The sequence below is a fragment of the Notamacropus eugenii genome, chromosome 6 (genome assembly GCF_028372415.1).
Source record: "Notamacropus eugenii isolate mMacEug1 chromosome 6, mMacEug1.pri_v2, whole genome shotgun sequence".
In the NCBI taxonomy this organism is placed as follows: domain Eukaryota; kingdom Metazoa; phylum Chordata; class Mammalia; order Diprotodontia; family Macropodidae; genus Notamacropus; species Notamacropus eugenii.
Genome location: NC_092877.1, coordinates 120770525 through 120793079, shown reverse-complemented (window position 1 = coordinate 120793079; position 22555 = coordinate 120770525). Strand labels below are relative to the sequence as shown.

The following is a 22555-nucleotide window of genomic DNA, read 5'->3' as shown; positions in this document are numbered from 1 at the left end:
GTCTATCCACCAAGAATACCAGTTTAGCTAAATCTGGAGAGGCTTATGACCAGGTTGGCCACATGGTGATTAACTATTTAGCCAGAGTAATTCTTGTAGACTACCTGCCAAATCATTGAAGATTTGGGATTTGTCAGTGGAGGGACCATCCACGAGCACAAGATGGTGAAAGTATTGAAAAAAGACATAAAATAATGCAGTCAATTTTCTCAAAAATCAGCTCAGTGAGCAGCACCTGTGGTCTAACAAAAGTGCCTCGCCTAATGCTGAGGCTCCACATGTAGCTTCACCCTACAGACCTGATGGTGTGATGTGAGTTGCTTAGAAGCGTGGGTAAAAATGTATTGAGATAGAGGCACATCAACGAATGGCAGTATTCTGGAGAAATTAATTAAAAAAAACTAATCTGAATTCTCTCTGATAAGAGAAAAGATTGGATAAAAGATTCAATAATTTATATAGATGAACACAATGTTTGTAATGAGCCTGGAAAGATAAAGCTTTTGACCTCTTGCATATGAATGAATGTGGTATTTGTTAAATAGCCTAATAGAGAAAATGGTTCTCATTAAAGTATTTGACTAAATAACTCTTCCAACTCTTTGATTTTATTATTCAGTATCAGAAAGCTTGTGTTCCAGTTTGTTTAAAGTAATGACTGGTTAAATGACATTCAGGGTCCATCTCTGTATCTTGGTTAGATGAATATAAAACCACACTGCTACTTTGCCTTTGGAATTAATAGGGTATATTTTCAGAGCACTTGGAAATTTCTCTACCTAAAGATGCTAAAAGTATATTGAAGCCAGATGATATGACTTGCTAAACTAGTTTAAAGACTTTTACTACATTTCAGTCTGTGAAGAAGACAGCTGATAGAGCAGTATATATACAACTAGACCTGGAGTCAGGGAAATGTGAGCTCAAATCCAGATTCAAACATTTACTAGCTCTTGGCAAATCATTTAATCTCTGTCTGCTTCAGTTCTCTCAACTGGTATCCCTCAACCCTTCCTTGAGGTATTATTTATAAAGCTCTTAGTACAGTCCCTGGCACATAGTAGGCACTTATTATATGTTTGTTAATTTCCTTCCCTTTTTTAGGTGAATTGGAGGAAAAGTAATTTTATCAAATTTTACACTAGTTTTAAAATTCTATTTCATTCAGTACAGCCTTCTGATGTTCCCTTTTTGGGAGCATGATTTCATGGGTCTAGGGAATTCACAGCATAGAAACTCCCTTTAACAATGCAGACTGGAAATGCATCTGTAAACTAGAATTGACTTGGAGACTGCGGCCCTGAGACATAAAATCACTTGCCAGTATATGTTAGATTGCAGTGGGGGGAGGAGGGAGAGAGCAGGGAGGGCCTTAAGCACACATTTTTCTGACTCCAAAGCACATCCTCTCTCTATTATGCTACACAGGAGTAATTGTTATTATAGTCATTATTCATGTGTGCTCCTAATTACTAATTAATGAACATGTTTTTCTCTTTACAGCTCAGAAACCATACCTTTATCAAAGCAACCTTCGAATCACGAATGTAGAATATACAAGGCAGTTAGAGTCGCCAACTTCATCAGAATACAGAGCTTTAAGTAGAACTATTGAGAATTTGGTAAGTTCGTACTTATATTTTCTCTATTCCCTTTCCCTTCTTGAAAATACTTTTAAAAATTAACACAACCCTATTGAAAAAGAAAAGAGAAAAAGAAAAACAAATTCCCTGCAACATGCAAAGAGAAGCAAAATAAATTCTCTCGTTGGCTGTGTTCAAAGCAATGATGATTTTAGTTTTATGATTGATTAATTTGAATTAGTCATTTTTCTTATTGTATGAATACTCTTTTCTTGCTCTGCATCAGTCAAAGGCAAAACATTTCTCTTTGCCTTCATTTCATGCCTATTAATACAGTACTAACCACTCAGATTATTCTGAGAATTACAGTCCCATCACAAAAGAGGTAGAAGAGTCACTTTGTAGAATCACAGAGTCTACGAGGAGAAAGGGAATTCAGAGACCAGTCCAACTTGTGCATGAACAAAAATCCTCTATACAACATGCCTGACAACTAGTCAACCATCCTTCATTTGAAAATCTCCCATGAGAAGGACTGCACTGCCTCCCAAGACATCTCATTTTACCACAAGGAGGCACCAATTTTTAGGAAAATTTTCCTTACTTTGAGCTGTAATCTGCCTCATTTCAACTTCCACATATTGCTCTTAATGCTGTTTTCTTGAGTCAAATAGAACAAGTTTAATCTAAAGGCAATGTGATACACTGACGAGTATTGCATATTTACTCAGGGAAGACCTCAGACCTTTGTGGTCCTGAGCAAGCCATTTAACCTCTCTGGGTCTCAGTTTCCTCATTTGTAAAATTAGGGGATTGAACTCAATGATCTCTAATACACCTCCAAACACTTTTGCATTATTGCTGTTCAGTCATTTCAATGGTGCCTGACTCTTTGTGATCTCATTTGAGGTTTCCTTGGCAAAGATATTGGAGTTCTTTGCCATTTCCTTCTCTAGCTCCTCTTATAGATGAGACAACTGAGATAGATAGCATTAAGTGATTTGTCCAGGGTCATGTGGCTAGTAAGTGTCTGAAGTCAAATTTGAACTCAGTCTTCCTAACTCCAGGCATTGCTATCTATCTGCTGCATCACCTAGTTGCCCTAAAGAAAAAGTCAATGATACTGTGAAATCTATGATCCCATAATAACCTCTCTTCCCCATTACAGCTTCTTCAAATACTTTAAGATGTCCATCATTCCAACTTCTCTTCTCTAGACTGAATATCAACAGTTCCTTCAGCTGATCCTTATTCAGCTAGGTCTGGAGGCCACTCACCAATTTAATTATCTTCCTTGGGATACTCTTCAGCTTGTCTGTTCTCTTCCCGAAATGTGGTGCTGAGAATTATATGGGCTCTGATGAATCAGAAGAAGGATATTCATATGTACTGATCAAGAGCAAAGTTAGCAGAACCAAGAGAACAATGTACACAGTAGCCACCACAATACAAAAGAAAACACCCTGCAATACATCAAAATTCATATTACTGTAAGGTCAGTTTTGCCTCTAGAGAATTAACAAAGAAATGGATGTCTCTCCCCTTGGTATAGAGATACATGGCTAGTAAGTGTCTGAAGTCAAATTTGAACTCAATCTTCCTAACTCCAGGCAATATTATTGTCTTCTTCCTTCTGGACATTGTCTCTCTACATAGTGTAGGATGATATTAGCTTTTTGGCTGCCATGTCATGCTGTGGAAACATACCGAGTTGCAATTCAATAAAACCTGTAGAACTTTTTCAGATTAATTATCTGTCCCATCTCATACTTGCCATGATGATTTTTTTTTAAATCCAGTTGTAGGATTTTTAATTTATTAGTATTCAATTTCATCTTATTAGATGTCCCAGCATTCTAGCCTATCAATTTTTTTCAATCCTAATTGTCATACAGTGTGTATTCCTACCAACTCTATGTGATCTACAAAGCCAATAAAAATGCCTCAATTGCTATCATCCAAATCAATGATAAAATGTCAAACAGCACAGGACCAAGGACAGGTTCTCAGGGTGCTCCATTCTCCAGAGACTGATTAGTTGACAATAGGCCATTAATGTATACTTTTTAGGTGCAACCATTCATTTAGTTCTGAATATACCTAATTATATTATCATATAATTCTTCACCTCTCCATCTAATCTACCAAGACATCATGAGAGACTTTGAGTTTATACGTTAAATATTAATACTTCTTTAAACTACTGTCATTTTCCAAAACCAATAGAACACTCTATTGTGTCACTGTACATAAAGTTCCATTGAACAAAAAAAACCAACACAATAATTAATGTCTGACATAATTTCTGTCATTTTATACATACATACAATGTATACATTTTATACTACAGAGGTAGCTCACCACCTCTGTACCAAGAGGAGAGTCATCTGTTTCTTCGTTAATTCTCCAGAGTCGAAACTGATCTTATAGCAATATGAATTTTGATTCATTGTAGGGTATTTTCTTTTGTATTATGGTGGTTATTGTGTATTCTCTTGGTTCTGCTAACTTTGCTCTTGATCAGTACATAGAAATGAGTCATCAGTTTTCTCTGATTTTTTTTTAATGCTTTACTCATGAGATTTTATTTTTACATAGTCTTTTCCTAATGATAACTCTCCCTAATTTGAGAACTAATTTGTAATGGAATAAGTACAGGTGAGAAAAAAATGCCACATCTAAAAAAGTACACTTAATCCCATTTCTGTAGACCACTATCTTTCTGCCAAGAGTCAGGAGGAATTTTTCACTATGAGTTTCCTCAGTCATGATTAGTCACCATTCCAAGGTATTTCACTTTTATTTTCCTTATTGTTGTATTTGGTTTGGTTGAACTGCAGTGAAAGAAAGTAGTGTATAGTTATATAGACCAGAAGGGCAAATTGTCTTTAATTCCAAACAAAGAAGTTTACATTAGGGGCTAAAGGTATTAGAAAGTCACTTGAATTTATTGAGTAAAATAATAACACGGTCAGTCCTATACTTAAGGAAAATCATTTTGGCAGCTGTGGAAAGATGAATTGGAAAGGAGACAAAAAAATATAAACAAATTGCAGTAGTTTTAGTGGAAAGATGATAAGGTTCTGAACTAGGATGGTGGTCATGTGAGTGGAGAGAGGAGAAGTATATGAGAGATTTAGAAACTAAATATATAATAGTTGGTAACTCTTTGGATATGATTATTCTTAGGTAGAGAAAACAAAAACCAAATTAGATCTGAGTAGTTTTATCTTCTCTCTGATACCCATCATCTTTATGCCATCTGCCCCGTGGCACTGCTCCTCTTGTATTTTTCCCAAATATTGCTTTTTTAAAAAAATCTTTTTTTGTTTCCCATAGCATTTATTGCTAGCTTCATCTCATTCCTACCTTTCAAGCTCCAACAGAATTATGCATTGATTTTGTATTAGTCCTACATTATGGCTTTGATTTTCTATTTGATTTGTGTTTGAGTTCTCTGTGAAACCATGTTAGGATACTTAGAGAGCCCTCTACAACTTTTCTTCATCATTTAAATTATTACTGTATCTTCATTCTTGAAAATCTCCCATCTTTCCTGGGTTGACTTCATTTGTAGAATTTTCAGTTATCTAAAGCTTCTTCCAGTGCTTTGAAATTTGCTTTTCTGACATGGGTTCATATCAGAATTTGCTTGATTTTCTTCTCTAACACCTACTTAGAGGATGCATTTCCCTCTAAAGTTCTCACAATTTCTGCTTCAAAAACTAGGTCCTCCCAATTAGACAGAATCAAGTCCTCAGTAGCAATTCTCTTCATTACTTCCACCAGCTTCTGAAAGATGAATATACTCTAATATTCCCATGGATCTGTGATCACATTAGTATAGATAACAACTCTAATTCCCTGGGTCACAACTTACTGCCCATCTTACGAGACTCCTCACCTTCTCTTTCATAGACTTGGTACTGGAGATTTAACCAGCCTATGGGGACTTCCTTCTTGTTCTTTTGACATTGCGTGGAAACCAATGGAAAACAAGGTTGCAAACTGGCCAAATGACTCATCCATCTTTTCCCGGTTGTACATGTCTCTGATAGCAATTTTTCCATAGCCTCTCCTGCAAATTCTTCATTTGTAATGTATTGAGGTTGTCTTATGCCCACTATGCTCACAAATTTGTCTATAACCAAAGATATTGACTCAAGAAATAATTAAGTTAAACTTATTATTGTAAGTCTTAAATGTCTCCCTTTTTTCCTTTCCCCTCTTCACTCATACCTCTTATCCTATTGACTCCCGCCAACAATCTCTCTTTTTTTCATATACACACTTGGTAACATGCATCTTTTACCCCATAGGTCTATAGTAGAACTTAAGGATATACATGAAACTAGAAGAAGGTAGTAGAGGCTAAAAGACATCTCTGCTAAGCCAATAAGGGATTAATTTGGAGAGTTCTACAGTTGGAGATCATGGTAAATAGTGGGTACCAGATAAATACTTTTGATTTACATTTACATTACTTTTGATTTACATGAAAGGCTGGCCATATAAATAAATGAATCTGTGGTCCTATGTGGCAGCATAATAGAGTGGTATAGCCACAGCAGGAGGGGTATCATAGCACTGAGAACTGGAAGAGAACTTAGAGAACATCTGATCTACCCACACACATACATATATGACATGTGAGGAAAGAGTCTTTGAAAGATAAAGTAACTCATTCAAAGTCTCTAAGACAATAAATAACAGTCAAAATTTTTGCCTAGGTTCCCTGACTACAAATCTAGCACTTTCTTCACTATGCTTTGTAGATATAATGACTAGGAGAAGGGGACACAATTCAGAGGTGCCAGACCTGGAGTGATTTCTGTTCCCACTTTATTCAACCACTCAATCAAGTGGCAACACCTTAAGTCACCTTATTGCTCTAGGATTTTCCCCCTTCAGATCATGAACTCAGAGATTTCCCTCTTTAACTATGCTATACTGTCCATTCATGTTTTCCAGTTCCTCTACTCTTACAAAATCTGTCCTCATTGTGATCCCTTTCCCTGTTCTGGTTTTACTTTCTCTCTATCCAGACTATCTCTCTGAGTCAAAAATGTCCATGGTTCCCTAAACTTCTATAAAGAATGGATTTCCCCTCCCTGCCTCCATTCCCTAACCACTGTCATTGTTTTAGCCCCGGCCACACCACCCATTCTTATCACTTGTCTCCTTTCCTTCTTCAAGGTCTCCAGTGACCAAATAAAATGAGATATTCGTATAGCATTTTGCAAACCTTAAAGTACCACTTTCCATCCAACTTATAAATGTTAGCTACTATTTCAGTCACTGGATATAATTATCTTTCTTCATTTCCTGTGTCCCTTTACCTCTTCATAACATTTGAAAAACTACCTATTCCATTCATATTTTCTCCTCCATGGCTCTCTTCTCAGGCTTCTTCTCCTTCTCTCCTCTATGTTCTCCCCACAATTCAGTCAAATTGATTCATTTATCATTCCCTGGACATACCATGTAGCTTGCTGCCTACATGCTTTCACTCACACCATTCCCTCCAAATATAATGCTTTCCTCACTCACTATCTCCATATATTGAAATCTTACCCACTTTTCAAGAACCCAGGGAAAATTCCTCTTGCTCTACAAGATCTTCCTTTATTCTCCTAAATAGAAATTATCCTTCCCTCCTCTGAAATTTCATGGCACTTCATTTATATATCCATATATATGTGTGTGTATGTTCTTTTGTATTTTTGCTACTTATGTGCATGTGTGAGTAGATAGCTCCTAACCTGAAAATAAACTCCTTTACCAGAAAATCAGGGGGTGCCTATTCTGTGCTCAATTCCACCACTTTCCATCCAACTTTAACTTTAATAAGAGCAAGTTCCCTTCCCATATGACAGAATCTCTACTTTGAACTTCTTTGAAGGTCTTTGTCTCCAGTTATTCAGTCTTCAATTAACTATCTATGGGAATAGCTAGTTATTGCTCTGATTTCATGAGATATCATTGAATTTGAGTTATAATTCTTGTCACAATCAGTAGACGTCCCAATGTTGGCCTTCCTGAAAGATCTGGTGGTAATGTGTATTTAAAAGTGAATAATAATAGTAGCTAGCATTTACATAAGAAGAGAAGATTTGCAGAGCACTTCACATACATTTTCTTCTTTGATCTTTTCAACAAGTCTACAAGGACTTATTATGTGTCAGACATGGTGCCCTATGAAATAGATGCAATTACTATACTCATTTAACAATGAGGAAATTGAGATTGGGATAAGTGAAGTGACTTGCTTAATGTCACGCAGGTAGTAAATATCTGAGAGAGGATTCATCCTCAGGTCTTTCCGACTCCAACAGTCAAGCCACTGTATGACCTAGCTGCCTACGAATGTCAGTCTGAGGACAGAGTGATCCAGGTCCTGAGAAATTCTTATATTTATCCAAACAAAGAAGTATTGTAAAGCTTAGATGTTGCAATAGCTAAGTGTGTATCCAGGTTACTGATGGAAGGCAAATCAAAAGGGTGTGCACTGAAAAGAAAGCCCAAATACATTATGGGGAGTCACAATGTAGCTATTTATTATTATAACAAGATTCCAAAGATAACCTCCATCCCAAAGATGTAACTCAGTTCCTGTCAGAATTTACAACACATGGGCTAGTGAGTCATCTTACAAGCTCAGCCCTAAGGTACCAGATTACAAAGTTTAAAAGTCTAAACTGGAAAGGAGGATGAAAAAGAGAATAGGAAATAACCCATAAAGCAAAAGGATACATTCCTTTTCAAAAGAAAGGACTTCCAGCATCTGGAAGGAATTTAGCCAGTCTCTGGAGAATATTTTATGTACTGTGCTAAACATTCTTAAAACTGAGCCATGCCAGTGGTCTATGTATGTCTAATGGCAAATATAAAATACTTTTAAAGTATAAAGAGTAGACTAATGTAAAATATTTTCCTCTTCCTCAGTCAGTCAATCAATAAGTATTCATTAAATACCCACCATGTGCCAGACACTACAGTTCTTCTCCTCAAGGAGCTCACAGTCTAATGAGGAAGACAGCATACAAACAACTAAATAAAAACAAGATAGATAAATAGATCATTCAATCTATAGACAGATAGATGGATGGATATAGATAAATAGATATAGATATGAATGATAAATTGGGAGTAATTCAGAGGGAAGGCACTAAGACTAAAGAGGACTGGGAAAGGCTTCTTGCTCATCTGTGGCCTCTCAGAAATAAAGGAATATTAGTACCCATGTTTCCAAGTAGCCATGTCAAATCATGAGTATATTCTGATTGACAAACTCTTCCAGAGTAGAATGAGAAATATGGCAATACCTATTCCTTAACTCCATGATCTCCTCTATTCTAGACTGGCTAAATTTCACTTCCAGGTAGCTACCACCCTCTGATTCTTCTGCTCCAGATCCAGGGTGACCAAGCCCTAGTAGAAAAAAATAATGAAATCAAGTATTTATATTCCATAAAATTTATGTTACACAAATAGGTGTATCCTTTTGTTTAACAGTTCTTCTACTCCATACTTATTTCAGCCCATAGGATTCCAAACTTTTTCCTCTGTCCTCAAAATGCCAGTCATGTTCTCACATCCTTCTTCTCAAAACATACACCTTCACATGGTTGCGCCAATTACCTAATTTCCTATTTCTTTGAGATTATTCAGTAGGAATTACTCCCTTTCTCAGTCCTCAAAGCTTCTTGTATCAGCAAGGACCTAGGCATATACAGGAGGGTCTGCTGTACAGGTTCTTAGATCTGCTTTTCTAAAAGAAAAGCAGCTTTTGAGGGGTCAACAATCTACTTCAATCAAACACATGTATTCAACACCCTGAACTTCAAAGAAAATACAAACAAAATTACAAGCAGAAATTACAAACAGAAAGACCAACAGACAGGGCTTCCAACTGTCTGACCATAGACAATATATACATCATCACCAGAGAGAGAAGCACCAAAATCTGGGTTTCCAAAGCCAGGGGGCTCTTTAGCAACTACCACTAACCTTCTGGCACACTAACCGTCTTCCAAAAAATCAACCCCAAAGCAATACCTTACCTCAGTACATATATATATATATATATACTGGAAAAATCTTTAACTCTTCCCCCCACCCCCTATTAACCTTACATTAACCTTACATTTCTCTACATTATTATCTCTTCTCTCCTATATCCCTTCTATGTCTTTCTTCTTCCCAAATCCTTGCTAAGACCAATACCCCTACTCTTATACTTGCTCTGATCCTTTCCCCCACCCCTCTCCTCTAATACTTTTTTTTAAATTGCATCTTCAATCTTTCCCTTGTATTGACTCATTCCTATATCCCTAGAAATATATACCCCAAAGTTCTAAAACAATACAAAGCTTTTTCAAGAAGCTACATTAAATAAAGGAATAATGTACAATGAGACTAGAAATATGGTTTGGGGCCAGGTTACAAAGGGCTTTTAACAGTTAAACAGAAGAGTTTATTCTAGAGGCAATGATTGGCTGACATGGTCAGAATTGCACCTAAGGAAAATCACTTTGACAGTCATATGGAGGACATGCTGAAGTGGAGAGAGATTTGCAGCAGACAATGCAAATGTTTCTCTTTTTTGTCTTGTATTCCCAGCACCTAACATACTGCCTGACACATAGTTGGTATTTAATAAAGGTTTATTGATGGATTGATTTTTAGAAAAAGATCTAGTTCATATAGATATACAAAACAGAAATCATAATCATTCTCTTCATTTGTGCCTCTTGCACCATTAATGAAATAACTTATTAGATATTTCAAACTGAATGTTCCAGAGACATCTGAAACTCAACTTGTCCAACAATCATGTCTATCCCACTTTCCAACAAACTGGAAATGGTTCATTTTGTAGGAATTAAAAAAATAATCCTTGCCTTGCTCTTCAATTTATCATTTAATATTCATGAAGTACCACCAATATATTGGGTATGCTAAAATAAAACAGTACAGAAAGATGCTTCATACCAAAATAAACCAACTTACTAATTATTGAATTAATAGATTTTTTTCTGACCAAGATAAAACAAGACATAGTCTCTCCGCTCAAAGACAGAAGCCAATCTAATAGAGGGGGTGATCAAAAGGGTACAAAATGGCCATTATTATATAATATATGATGCATATATTATATATAACACAATACAAATGTATAAGAAAAGTACAAATAAAATGTAATAAAAATTACAAGAACAAGAGATTACTTCTTATGAAAGGGATCAAGAAAACTTTTTATAGAAAATAGGCTCTTGAACTATTTCTTGAAGAAGGAGTAGGACTTGAAGGGCCATATAAACGTAAAGAAAGATGCAAGAAATGTTCAGGGCATAGTGAAATGTAAAGTTTGGAATATAACATATGAATGGCAGTAGTATGAGATGTCCATAAAGGCAGATTGGAGTATGATTATAGAAAAGTTTAAATACCAGGCTAACCCTAACCCTCCAACTCTTTTGTTAGGAATGAAGAAGTTTAAAAAAAATTAAGAGGTAAGCAATTAAACTTATTTGCCCTTTTGAAAGTTAGGGTCTAAGGCAAATAATCAAATGAGTTAATGTATGTAAAATACATTGCAAACCTTAAATTGCTGCATACATGTTACCTAACATTGGTATTGAAGGTAAAGGTAAATTCAGTATAAAAGCTAGTGTAAGTCTATAGGATAATTTAACAAAACTAGAATTTCCTTTCTCACTTGTACAAATATCGCTTAGGCAACTAGGAACAAAGGCACTAGCTTTCCTGTTTTTTTATTAGCATTGCTTGGCACTTCTATAGCATTTTCAGTTCACACTGTACTTTCAATCATTTTAAAGACATTTTTATTATGTTTTTTAGGTTTATGTCTAAGAATTACATATTTAACTAGATTGTTTTAGATTTATGTATTCGACTTTTATGTTTGCAGACACCCTTTCATTTTCTATACTCCTAAGTTTAGTTGTATTTTCCCTAACCTTAGATTTATTCATTTGATTTCACAAATTCCACAAGATATTAGAGTACCATGTACTACAATGATTATGACACGTTTATTTAGGAATTTTAGGTAGAAAGTAAATGCCTGGTAAAAGAATATCATGAAACACTAAACATAACAATGTAGCACATAGTTTTGTCTAATTCTATAACTGTTCTATCTTCTTGCATTTAAGGGAATGAGAAGAAAAAAGTATTGTTAATAGTAGCATACATTAAAAATGGGGTTGTATGTTTCAGTCAAATGGGACTATTGACTTTTTCCTTAACAAGCTATACTTTCCTACCTATATATCTTTACTCATTATTTCTTCCATCTGAAATGCCCTTCTCCTTCATTCTCCAATTGTTGAAATACTCCACATTTCACAAGGTTCAGATCAAATATGACTTCCTCCATGAGGGCTTTTCTGATTTCTCCAAGTAAAAAATGTGTTGTTTCTCTTTAATATATACTGTGAATATCTCATCTGTAGTACTTACCACTTTCTACCAATCTGCCATTTTTAAATGTCTGCTGGACAACTTTACCAGGATGTTACTGGAGCAACTCAAACTTATTATGTCTTACCATCTTCCTATTGTCGTTTCCCTTCTTAATTTCTCTATCTGTTAATGATACCACTATACTCCAAGTTACTTGTGCCTGAAATGTCAGTCATCTTTAATTCCTCCCTCTTCCATTCTATTGAGGTGCTACAAGATACATGTGGATAGGTACATACTAGTAATACAAAGTGTTTCTATGTAGAAAGTAAATATAAAGTAAATTGAAGGAGAATGCTCTAACAAGTAGCAGGGATCAAGAAAGGTCATAGTGTAGGAGGTAACTTCCAAGCCAAGCCTTGAAGGGAGCTCAGAATTACAAAAGCAAGAGAAGGAAAAGCATTTCAGACATGAAGGCAGGAAAGTGGAAGATTCACTCTCATCAATGGAAACAGCGAGAAGGCTAGTTGGATGAAATAAAGAGAGTTTGAAGGACAGTAATGTTAAATAAATCTGAAAAGATCAAAACTGGAGATGTCATGAAGGACTTTAAAGGGAATTGTGTTTTATTCTACAGATAACGAGGAGAATCAAAGATTCTTGAGTTTATAGTGACACGATCAAACCTGTGTTTTAGAAAAAGGAAAGAGGATAGATGCAGAGAGACAATCAAACAGCAATTTTAGTAGTCCAGAAAAGAGATGATTAGGACAGTCATTAAGGAATGAACAGAAGGGTTCAGAGGAGAGAGAAAGAGATTGTGAATTTAGATCAGTAAGACTTCCCAAATGATTGGTACATAGGAGTAAGAAAGAGTGAGGAGGGAAGGATCATTCCAATATTATAAACTGAAGTGACTGAAGGGATGCTGGCACCCTCCATAAAAAAAGAGATAAGTGAGGAGGAAGGGTAGATTTAATGTGAAAAATGATGAGTTCTGCCTTATACATGTTGAGTTTAAGATGCATATCAGATATCCAGGCAGAGATGTCCAGATGACAATTAGTAAAGTGGCACTAGAGCTCAGGAGAGGGATATGGTTGAACAGCTATGGGGTCCTTCCACAGAGATAAACTGAACCCACAGTAGTTGACAAACTCAATAAAAAGAAAGAATATAGAAGGAGAACAAAGAAGAGAATCAAGAACCTGAGCACAGAGAGCAACATTCAAATGATGATCCAATAAAAGAGCCTGAGAAGTAGTGGTCAAATAAATAATGGTCAGAGTATATTATCTTGATGATCCAGGAAACGGAAAGTATCTTAGGCATATTAATGGTCACTAGTGTCCAAAAAGCAATAAAGAGATCAAGAAGAATGAGATCTGAGCAAGGGCTGTTGAGTGTTGCAATTAAGAGAATATTGAGAACTCTGGAGAGAGTGGTTTCAGCAGACTGGTGATTGTAGGCATGCAGAGAATGCAAGCAATGTGCCCACAATGTGATAGGACAGGTCTATGGTAATAACAAAAGACCCCAGGTTCAAGGGGGTTCAGGAGTGAATGTGAGTTGAGGCAGTGGAGGCAATGGGTATAGATTTGTTTTCTTATATGTTTGGTTGTCTGTAAAAGGGGAGGGAGAGACAGAGAGAGACAGAGGCCAAAAGATGGAAGGGATGGCAAGGTAAACAAATGAATAACTGGCATGAACTAGAAGACAGTAGTGTTTTGTACATATTATAAAGTAACCCAAAGCTAAAGTAAAGTAATTACCCACCCTTTCAAAAATATGGAAATCAAGTCCATTAATCTTAAACCTATTTTTAAAAATCTGTCCTCACTGCCTTCAAAAATCAAGCCATACTAAGAAATGTTCCTTTAATTGAAAATTACATTTACTTCCATTTAGAAAACATCAACCAGCCTGAAAATACTAATGTGGAATTATTTTCTGCCATGTGACTGACAAGATTAAAAACAAATTTTTTGGCCATAATTTAAGAATTGCTGAGGTTTTATAAGTTCTGAAGAATTCTAAAGAGATGCACAAGCAGAATCTATTATCTTTCTGAAATTTCATGTTGCTATTATTTCTATAATATCTGACATCTGTTGATTTTTAAATATTCACTTCCTTTGAATTTGCCACTTTTCTGTCTTTGCTAACATAATTTCTTAACTTGGTTGAGAAGACAGAGGCATAACAGAACTAAGGATGACAAGACTGGGTTGATCTGACCTAGACTGTGTCAAAGTAATGGCAAAATAACCTATTAGAAAGTCAAATAGTTCCATCAATCAACCACTGTTTTGTCTACATGACATAAACCAATTTGAAATTTTTTTTCTATTAAATTGGTAGAATGTTGTAGCCTCATGTAGTTGTACATATAGTGTGATCCCCTTGCCGTTGGGTAAAATAAAGTGTCTTGACCATTCTTTTGAGTGTTCACATTCTATATCATGCTCTATGAAAAAAGTGAAGGTTATTCATCGTCTCGGTTTCCTCTCTAGTTTGGCAAAGTTTCCTCTGTCTAAGCCAATAAGGAATTGCTGTTTTCATCAGTCCAAATTAGGACTTCATGCATAATGAAACCATGGTGCATTTGCCTTCTCACCTTTAACAGAACAGCTTAAACCACTATCACTAAGATACCAAACTCATATTGCTGGAGCTAGACAATGAATCAAAAAACACAATTCAACTCAACAAGTAATTATCTAGATCTCACCATGTGCCAAGCACTGTGTCGGGTTCTGGGACACAAAAACAGCAGGAAAGTAGTTCCTGCCCTTAAAAAGCTGACATTACCTGGGAGGGAAGGTGGTTTTGGACTCCCAATTAGTGCAAAAAATGCCTCAGATCTCATACAGAGAGCCCACAAATTTCTCTCCCCCAGCTATCTTTCAGGCTGAACTTCTGTGACTTTTTCTCAATTCAATCTTGGTTCAATATTCATCTTAAATTGAATTCACCTATATCCAAGGGCATCTAGGTGGTACAGTGGGATAGAGTGCTGGGCCTGGACTCAGGAAGCAAATCATTTACTATCTATGTGACTGTGGGCAAGTCATTAACCCCATTTGCCTCAGTTTTCTCATCTATAAAATGAAGTGGAGAAAGAAATGGCAAAGCACTCCAGTATCTTTGCCAAGAAAACCCCAAATGGGGTCATGAAGAGTTGAACACCACTGAAATGCCTGAATAACAGCATATACAATGTGGGATGAGAAGGGAAAAATTGAAATAAAAAGAATAATTCGCTATAGCACTAATATTCTAATGAATACCTCTGGGCCTTAGTTCTCTCAGGTATAAAATGAAGGGATCATTGTTAATTATGATTTATAAAACATTGTCATTTATATATCACATAGGAAGAAACAGATACTAAGAGGTTATAGGTCCTACCTAAAGTCATCTTTTGAGTTGTGGCAGTTCATACAGGGAAGAGGAAGAAATTGAGAAAAGGGAAGACCAAGGGTCATCATAGGATGTGTTTTCTTTCTAGTGACAATTTTCTTTTGTTCATACAGATGAATGAAACCTTCAGAGCATCATATTTAGCAAGACAATTCAAGAGAGCTTATGTTGTAAGAATTCGGTGAGTAGCATTGCTTTTGAGAAGAGAGAATGCATTCAGTCAAAAATATTCATTATTATGGCACCATCTGAATGCAAGCTCTGGTAGATGCTACCAAGTTTGATGAGTAGAGTAAGGTCCAACAATGAGCCATGTGTCTACAAAGTGAGGACTAGTGGAACTAAATTTCTAGGGGTTTAAATCACCGAGTTAGTCAAAATGTGATGAATTTTTCTTTAGCCACAACTGTCCAAGCCATCTAGGAAGGTATGGGCTGCAATCTACGCTGCAAGAAAAATTAGGTTATATTTATATAGTTCTTTAAAGATTAGATCTTCAATTTCATTTAATATGACACAACAACCCAATAAGGTAGATAGTTTAAAGTTTTATTATCCCTACTTCACAGATAAAGGAACTGGAAGGCTCAGCATCATACATTTACTAAGTGGCAAGTTGGTACTTTAAGACAGGCTCTTTGATGCTAAATCTTGTGCTTTTTCCACTATGCTAACATAAGAATCCTGTCTATAAAGCTCATTGTCATGGGTAGAGTTGTATATGAGTGAAATAGGCAGTTACTCACTCAATAAGAAATAATAAATTTGAAGAAGTCAGAGAAGCATGGGCTTCCCTTCTTTCCTTACCCAGGCAGTGAACTATGGATGTACTATCATGTACATGTACTATCAGACTGTTGATATGCTGATTAATTTCATTGTCTTTTTTTTTCTTCTTTCCTCTTTGTTACAAGAGTTGGCTCAGTGGATGAGTTGGAGGGAGAAAGTATTAGGAAATGAAACTGACATAAAAACAAAAGCTAGTAATATTATTTTAAAAAAAGAAATAGGAAATTACATAGGAAGTGTGGTTTAAAGAGTGCTAATAAAACTGCCCCCGTCCCTTCCCTATATTGACCCTTTCCTTTAACCTCCCCATGATTGCAGTCATTAGACCTTGAAATTTTCACACTTCCTCCTTTGTACTAAAATATGAGTTTGAGGTAGCACATTAAGTCAATGGCTAGGGACCGCAGATGTCCAAGCGGTCTGTAGATAGATTTTAACAGGTTTGTGAACTTGCCTGGAGAAAAAAATTGCATATTTAATTTTTCTAACTTCTAATTGAAATTTAGCATTCCTTCAGTTATGAATGTTAGCAACAAGCCATTATTCTGAGAAGGGGTGCATAGAATTATGGACCAGACGACCAAAGGAGTCCTCCAAAAAGTTAAGGATCCTTGCATCAAGTAATTGTTTACAATTATTAAAACAATTAGTCCTTCATATTAGCCAAGCAATGCAAATCCCTAAGGAAACTGCATTAGATACAGTTCAACTGAAATTGGGCATGGAGTGTATAGAGAGATGGCATCAGGAAAGGTCTAGATAGATCATGTATGCTACTCAAAAGAGCAGGTCTGAATAGTTAGGGAGTAACTAAAGAATATCAGGTTTAAGAAGGAACAGGAGGAGAAAGTACCCAAAGGAAAGAAACCTCTGCTTGACTATGGAACTACACAGGAAAGAACAGTATTATGGCAAGTCTGGAAAGACAGAGATGAGAATTATTATTATAACTTAGTTCACTTTAGAGTATTACAACCTTTAACAGTTACGTATTTATGGTAAAGAATTTCTATCATTTCATTTTTTTAAAAAAATGAATTGAGCTAAAATAGGATACTCTATTATAAATTGGGGAGCCATAAAAAAAAGCTAAGAAGATATTCTGAGATAAGCCCCCGGTACTTTGAGTCGGAAAACATAGACTTCGGTGGGAGGTCACACATCTGTAGAAAGAGCAAACATGAGCAAATTCTGATCTACATGACTGCAGGAAAGAGCCACATCATGAAAATCACAGATCCATGTTTGTACAGCAAGGAGTTTTAAATATATTTATTCCTATTCCACAATAGATTTTTTTTAATAAAAGAAAATCTCAAGAATTTCCATTTGTAGCTGGATTAAATGCTCAATCATCAAGTGTTTATAAAATGCTTAGTATATACATATACTAGGGATATAAATCTAAAGCATGAAACAATCCTTGCTTTCAAGGAACATATATATTTTAATGGAGGACATAATAAGTAGCTATAGAAATATAAACATTATAACATTATGTATATGTGACAACATATTACATTATGTACATTATAAGTATAAAATAAATAAAGAAGAATACACACAAAATAGTTAAGAAACAAGGCACTAGTTAGGACACTAGCCTTTGGCTGTAGGCAGAAGATAGCACTTAAAATGTCTTAAAACTATAGCTCTAGCTATCCAAAAGTGACTTGGGCTTTTGAGCAATCCAGTTTGAAACTATGGTCTCATAAGTAGACTATTTTCAAAGATTTTCAAAGGATGCTGCTTGGTCACACAGCAAGTGATTAATTCTGATATCTATTACCTGGTCAAACAATATTGCATGAATCTGGGCTAAAAGGAAGCACATTAAGTGAATTTGTCCAATTTGTGTGTTGGAGGCCATAGGGGGCAATACAAAGAGTACTAGATGAGGAATCTAACTAGGCACCTACTTTAATCTAATCCCAGCTTTAGCTTTGTGACCTTGGGCAAATTACTTGGATTCTCAAGGTCAAACAATTTCTTGATCTATAAAATGAAGAGGCTAGGTGACATAGTGGATAGAGTACCAGGTTGGGAGTCTGGAAGACCTAAATTCAAATCCAACCTCAGACTCTTACTAGCTGTGTGGGCAAGTCACTTAACTTAAGTTTCCTAATCTGTAAAATAAAAATATTAATAGCACCTACCTCCCAGGGCTAGTATGAGGATCAAATGATATGATATTTGTAAAGTGTTAAACTCTGTATAAATGTTAGCTATTATTATGAAACGGCCTATTTAGCCAAGAGAATGGAAGGTATGGGGAATTCACAATAACTGTATTTAAGCATTTGAAAAAAAGCTGTCATCTAGAAAAGGAGCTCTTTACCCCAGAAGACAGACCTAGAAGCAATGGGCATAAATTACTGAGAGGAGAATTTAAGTTTAATATAAGAAAAGACTTCCTGTCAATTAGAGTCATCCATAAGTGAAATGGACAGATTTGAGAGATAGTGGGTTTTCCATCTGCAAAGGTTTTTAGGAGGATGCTGGATGATGACTTATAAGAGAGAATCTACTTTGGAGACAGACTGGACTAGAATTGGCCACTGAAGTCTCCTGTAGTTCTTGTGATTCAATGAAGGGAATTCTGCAGAAGCTTCCAACACTTCTGCTTACCCATAATGCCCTCAGATTCTCTTCTCTTTCTATGTTTGGTAAGCATGGATTGTGCATACAATACATAAATGGATGAATAAATATCCTTGCTGGACTGAGTCTGTGTTCATATGTACACTAGAACTGGGGAAACTTGTAAACAAAGAGACTAAGCTAACTGAATTTTAAAACTCAGTATTGTGTTCTTAATTTTGTCCTATTTGACTAGCTCAGTCAGTATTTTATGAATGATACTGCAAGTTGTCTATAAAGACCTCTGACTGGGAAAAAAAATGAACTCTAAAGTTGCTTTCAGCTCTACCTCATTATAAATGGATGGATGGATGGATGGATGGATGGATGGATGGATGGATGGATGGATGGATGAATGAATGAATGAATGAATGATGATGGTGGTGGTGGTAGTGATTATATCTATTATTTCCATAGTACTTTAAGGTTCACAAAGCACTTTTCCAATTTTATCTCCTTATATTTTCACAACCACCCTGGAAGATAGGTTCTACAATTCTTCCCATTTTGTAGATGAGGAGACAAAAGCAGACTGGCTAAGGAATTTGCTCAAGGTCATCTGTCTAGTTGGAGGGTAGATTTGGATTCAGGTCTTTCTGCTCTGTGATCTACGTTCCTAGTCTAGTGCTGTATGAAAATAAGAACATGTAGAAATCATAGTCAGAAATGAAAATAATGACTTATTTCCTGACCCACTTGCATGGTTTATAGGCAGGGTGATCAAGGCGTGATAGCAACTGTTCTCCTGAAGTTTCACTTTACGGGTAGAGTCAGTGAGGCATCAATGAAGAACAGGATCGAGCAGATTTTAAGGCGGCTGCAGAATAACGCTGGAACCATGATCATCAATGTTTCACCTGAAAACGTTCAACGCAAGTATCATATTTTTATACAGTTCTTTTTATGTTGTATTTTGTAAGTTTTTAATTATATAGTATGACTGTCTTTTGGTTTCTAGTTGGTGAAACTGAGATCCCTAAAATGGATGTATCATTTACTAATAAATGCTAAGTGATTGACTGTCAATAAATATTGATTAATTTGAGTTAAATACTATTTTAATGGTGAGAAGGAGATTTAGGGATTCAGGAAGCCTTGGCTTCAAGTTGTACCTCTGATATTCATTGTCTCTCAGTGACCCAGCCAACCTGCAAAGACTGTAAGTTTCAGAACAATTGTCTACCCTTGGTAGAGGTGTTTACCTCACTTACCATAATAGCATTATAGTTCCAAACCCTGCCCTCAAAAAAGATCATTGGGAAAATTTATGTTGCTGATTTAATAATCCATTTATATAAATGCAATTCTGAAATAAATATCCCAAATAGCAAAATTGGTTCAGTAGATATACTATAAAGTCAATTATAAATAAATTCAATTATAATTTAATGGATGATTCTGACAAAAGACTAAACTTTTGTTTGTTTTTTAAAGGGGAGCTTTGAAAAATAACTTTAAAAAGCTAAAGCAATATAAGTGATAATAATGGAATAAATATTCATCTGTTTGGGCTATATTTCATTAAATGGACATTTCATTAAATGCTAAAGAATTTAGATAGGTGTCTGCTTTTTGTACAGATCATGTATCAGGGAACCAATAAATACCCCCAAGTGATATCAATATTATTTTATCAATAGCATTCTGTTAATTATTTTAGTCTAATAGACAAGACAAGCTGTGCTTGGGTTCAAATCACAGAAAATATATACGCAACAGACATGGCTAGTTATAGAATATAATGAGGTTTGTTACAGGAATACACACATACAAAAATCCCAATTAGCAGCTCCAACAGCAGTGAGCACCACTGTTCAGGGCAAGCCCTGGGCCAGGACTTTAATTATCCATGTATTACCTTGCTGGCCAAACTCCTGCTTCCTGGGGACATACAGACAACATCTATAAGCAACTTGGAAAGCATGGGCAGAGAGAGGAATAATGATACAGACCATAGCTTCACCTCAGGGAAGAGGTTTTCCTCTCCCTCAGGGACTAGGTAGGAAAGTTTTGACATAGGTTTTTTTTTTTCCACTGAGCATAATTCCCATGGGAGTGTAACAATATCTTGGGATCCATGGCCCTGAGTTGAGAATTTCATCATTATTTTAATTTTCCTAAGCAGTTAATAATAGAGAGTAGTGAGTTATTGGCCTATGACTTTACGTAGGCAGCTCCAGTCTTATGTACTGACTTTATTTTCATTCCCTTCTGTGGGATAGGCCCATATTGAAAGTCTTAAGTTTTGCTTGTATATTCAGCTTTATATTTTCCAGGTATTAGTCTCAGGTACTTCCTACTTCATCCACATCTGAAATATGTATAAGAAACATTACTGTTTTACCCCACCTCTGGGTGTCATCTGCTTCCTCATCTGTAAAAAGGAAGAGGTGGGGCTGAATAGCTTTTGAGGTTTATTCTAGCTCCAGATAGATACTCCTATGATCCCTGCCTGGCCAACCCCTGTTTGGGATAAAAATTGGCATGATGTGCAATGCTACTCCTTTTTGGCTATAGCTTACATTCTGTTCATTCACAACAAATTTTTTGGTTTATGTCCCAATTCAGCTGCCCAGTATGAAGCAGGAAAGCAGCATAGTACAATTCATTGTCCTAGGGATCATTGTATATGATGGACATAGGCCTCACATCAAGTAAGTGTAGGGACACTAAGCTCAGGTTAGGGACTTCTCAGAGATTCACCAATTATTATTGCCACATGTGATCTGAATTAACAGATGCTACCTTATGGTCACTTCTTGCCCTAAAGGGGCAAGTAACAAAGGAAAGCAGGTCAGGTTGACATTTGGCAATGTTCTGTGTGGGACTATGAACATCTGACATCAATGGATCTCTTAGCTTTCCTCAGAGTGCAGAATGATAAAACCTATGCTGACTAAGTTAACAGGAGCTACCATTTCAGGGTTAGTGAGACTGGACTGTGCAAGTGATGAGCTACACCTGATCCTGTGTGTCTTTCACAACTATAATGTTTTCTCATGTTATTTCCAGCTCCTTATAGCTCATGTCTAACAGTGATCATCTGAACCATTAGGCTTATATGTTAAACTTGCTCAAATCACATTCAAAAAATGGGGAAGGCAAAAGCTGAGGGATCTACCCAGAAGTGAAGAAAAGCCAATTCCTGGAAAACAGAAATTGAAGCAGAAAAGCAAAATATCATAGAGCATATGTTACTATTTCATAGGAAATTAAGGGAGTTATTGTAGGATTTAGGCCTTTCAAGCTGATTCATAGGCCAAGAATATAATTACTGTCCATGACCACTATCCTTTCCAACCAGTGCCTTGTAAATAGAAAGAAAATCCCTGGACTTGTAAATGCATTTCATTTTGGTATGGAATTCAGCACATACAAATCAATTACTTTTCTAAGCTTCTCAAGGTAAGCCCAAGGGTATTATCTTTACTGAGATGAACTTAGGGTACTTCTAAACTGTTTAGTCAGACAGGCAGCAGATATCTAACCAGGGGTCTCCAAGAGGCCCTGAACTGGCCTAAGAAACCTCTTTGTCCTAAGCCCTAAGTGAATCTAAAATTCAAAGGGAATTGAAAATCAACCCACCCACTAGGGGCTGGATATGCTACAGGAAGAAAAATGCCTGCCAGCTAGATTTATTTAATCAACAATGTGCTACATATTTCCAAACTTAAAAGTCAGTCCATTTG

At 36.0% G+C, this 22555-nt stretch overlaps 1 protein-coding gene across 1 annotated transcript in view; it reads left to right on the top strand.

Moving 5' to 3' along the window:
- The window catches only part of TMPRSS11D (transmembrane serine protease 11D), a 58416-nt gene that overhangs the window by 19869 nt on the left and 15992 nt on the right, over positions 1-22555 (top strand). The window contains exons 3-5 of the mRNA XM_072620908.1: positions 1504-1622; positions 15551-15618; positions 19578-19738. Of these exons, the coding sequence (XP_072477009.1) occupies positions 1504-1622; positions 15551-15618; positions 19578-19738 (348 nt within the window). The remainder of the gene's footprint in view (positions 1-1503; positions 1623-15550; positions 15619-19577; positions 19739-22555) is intronic.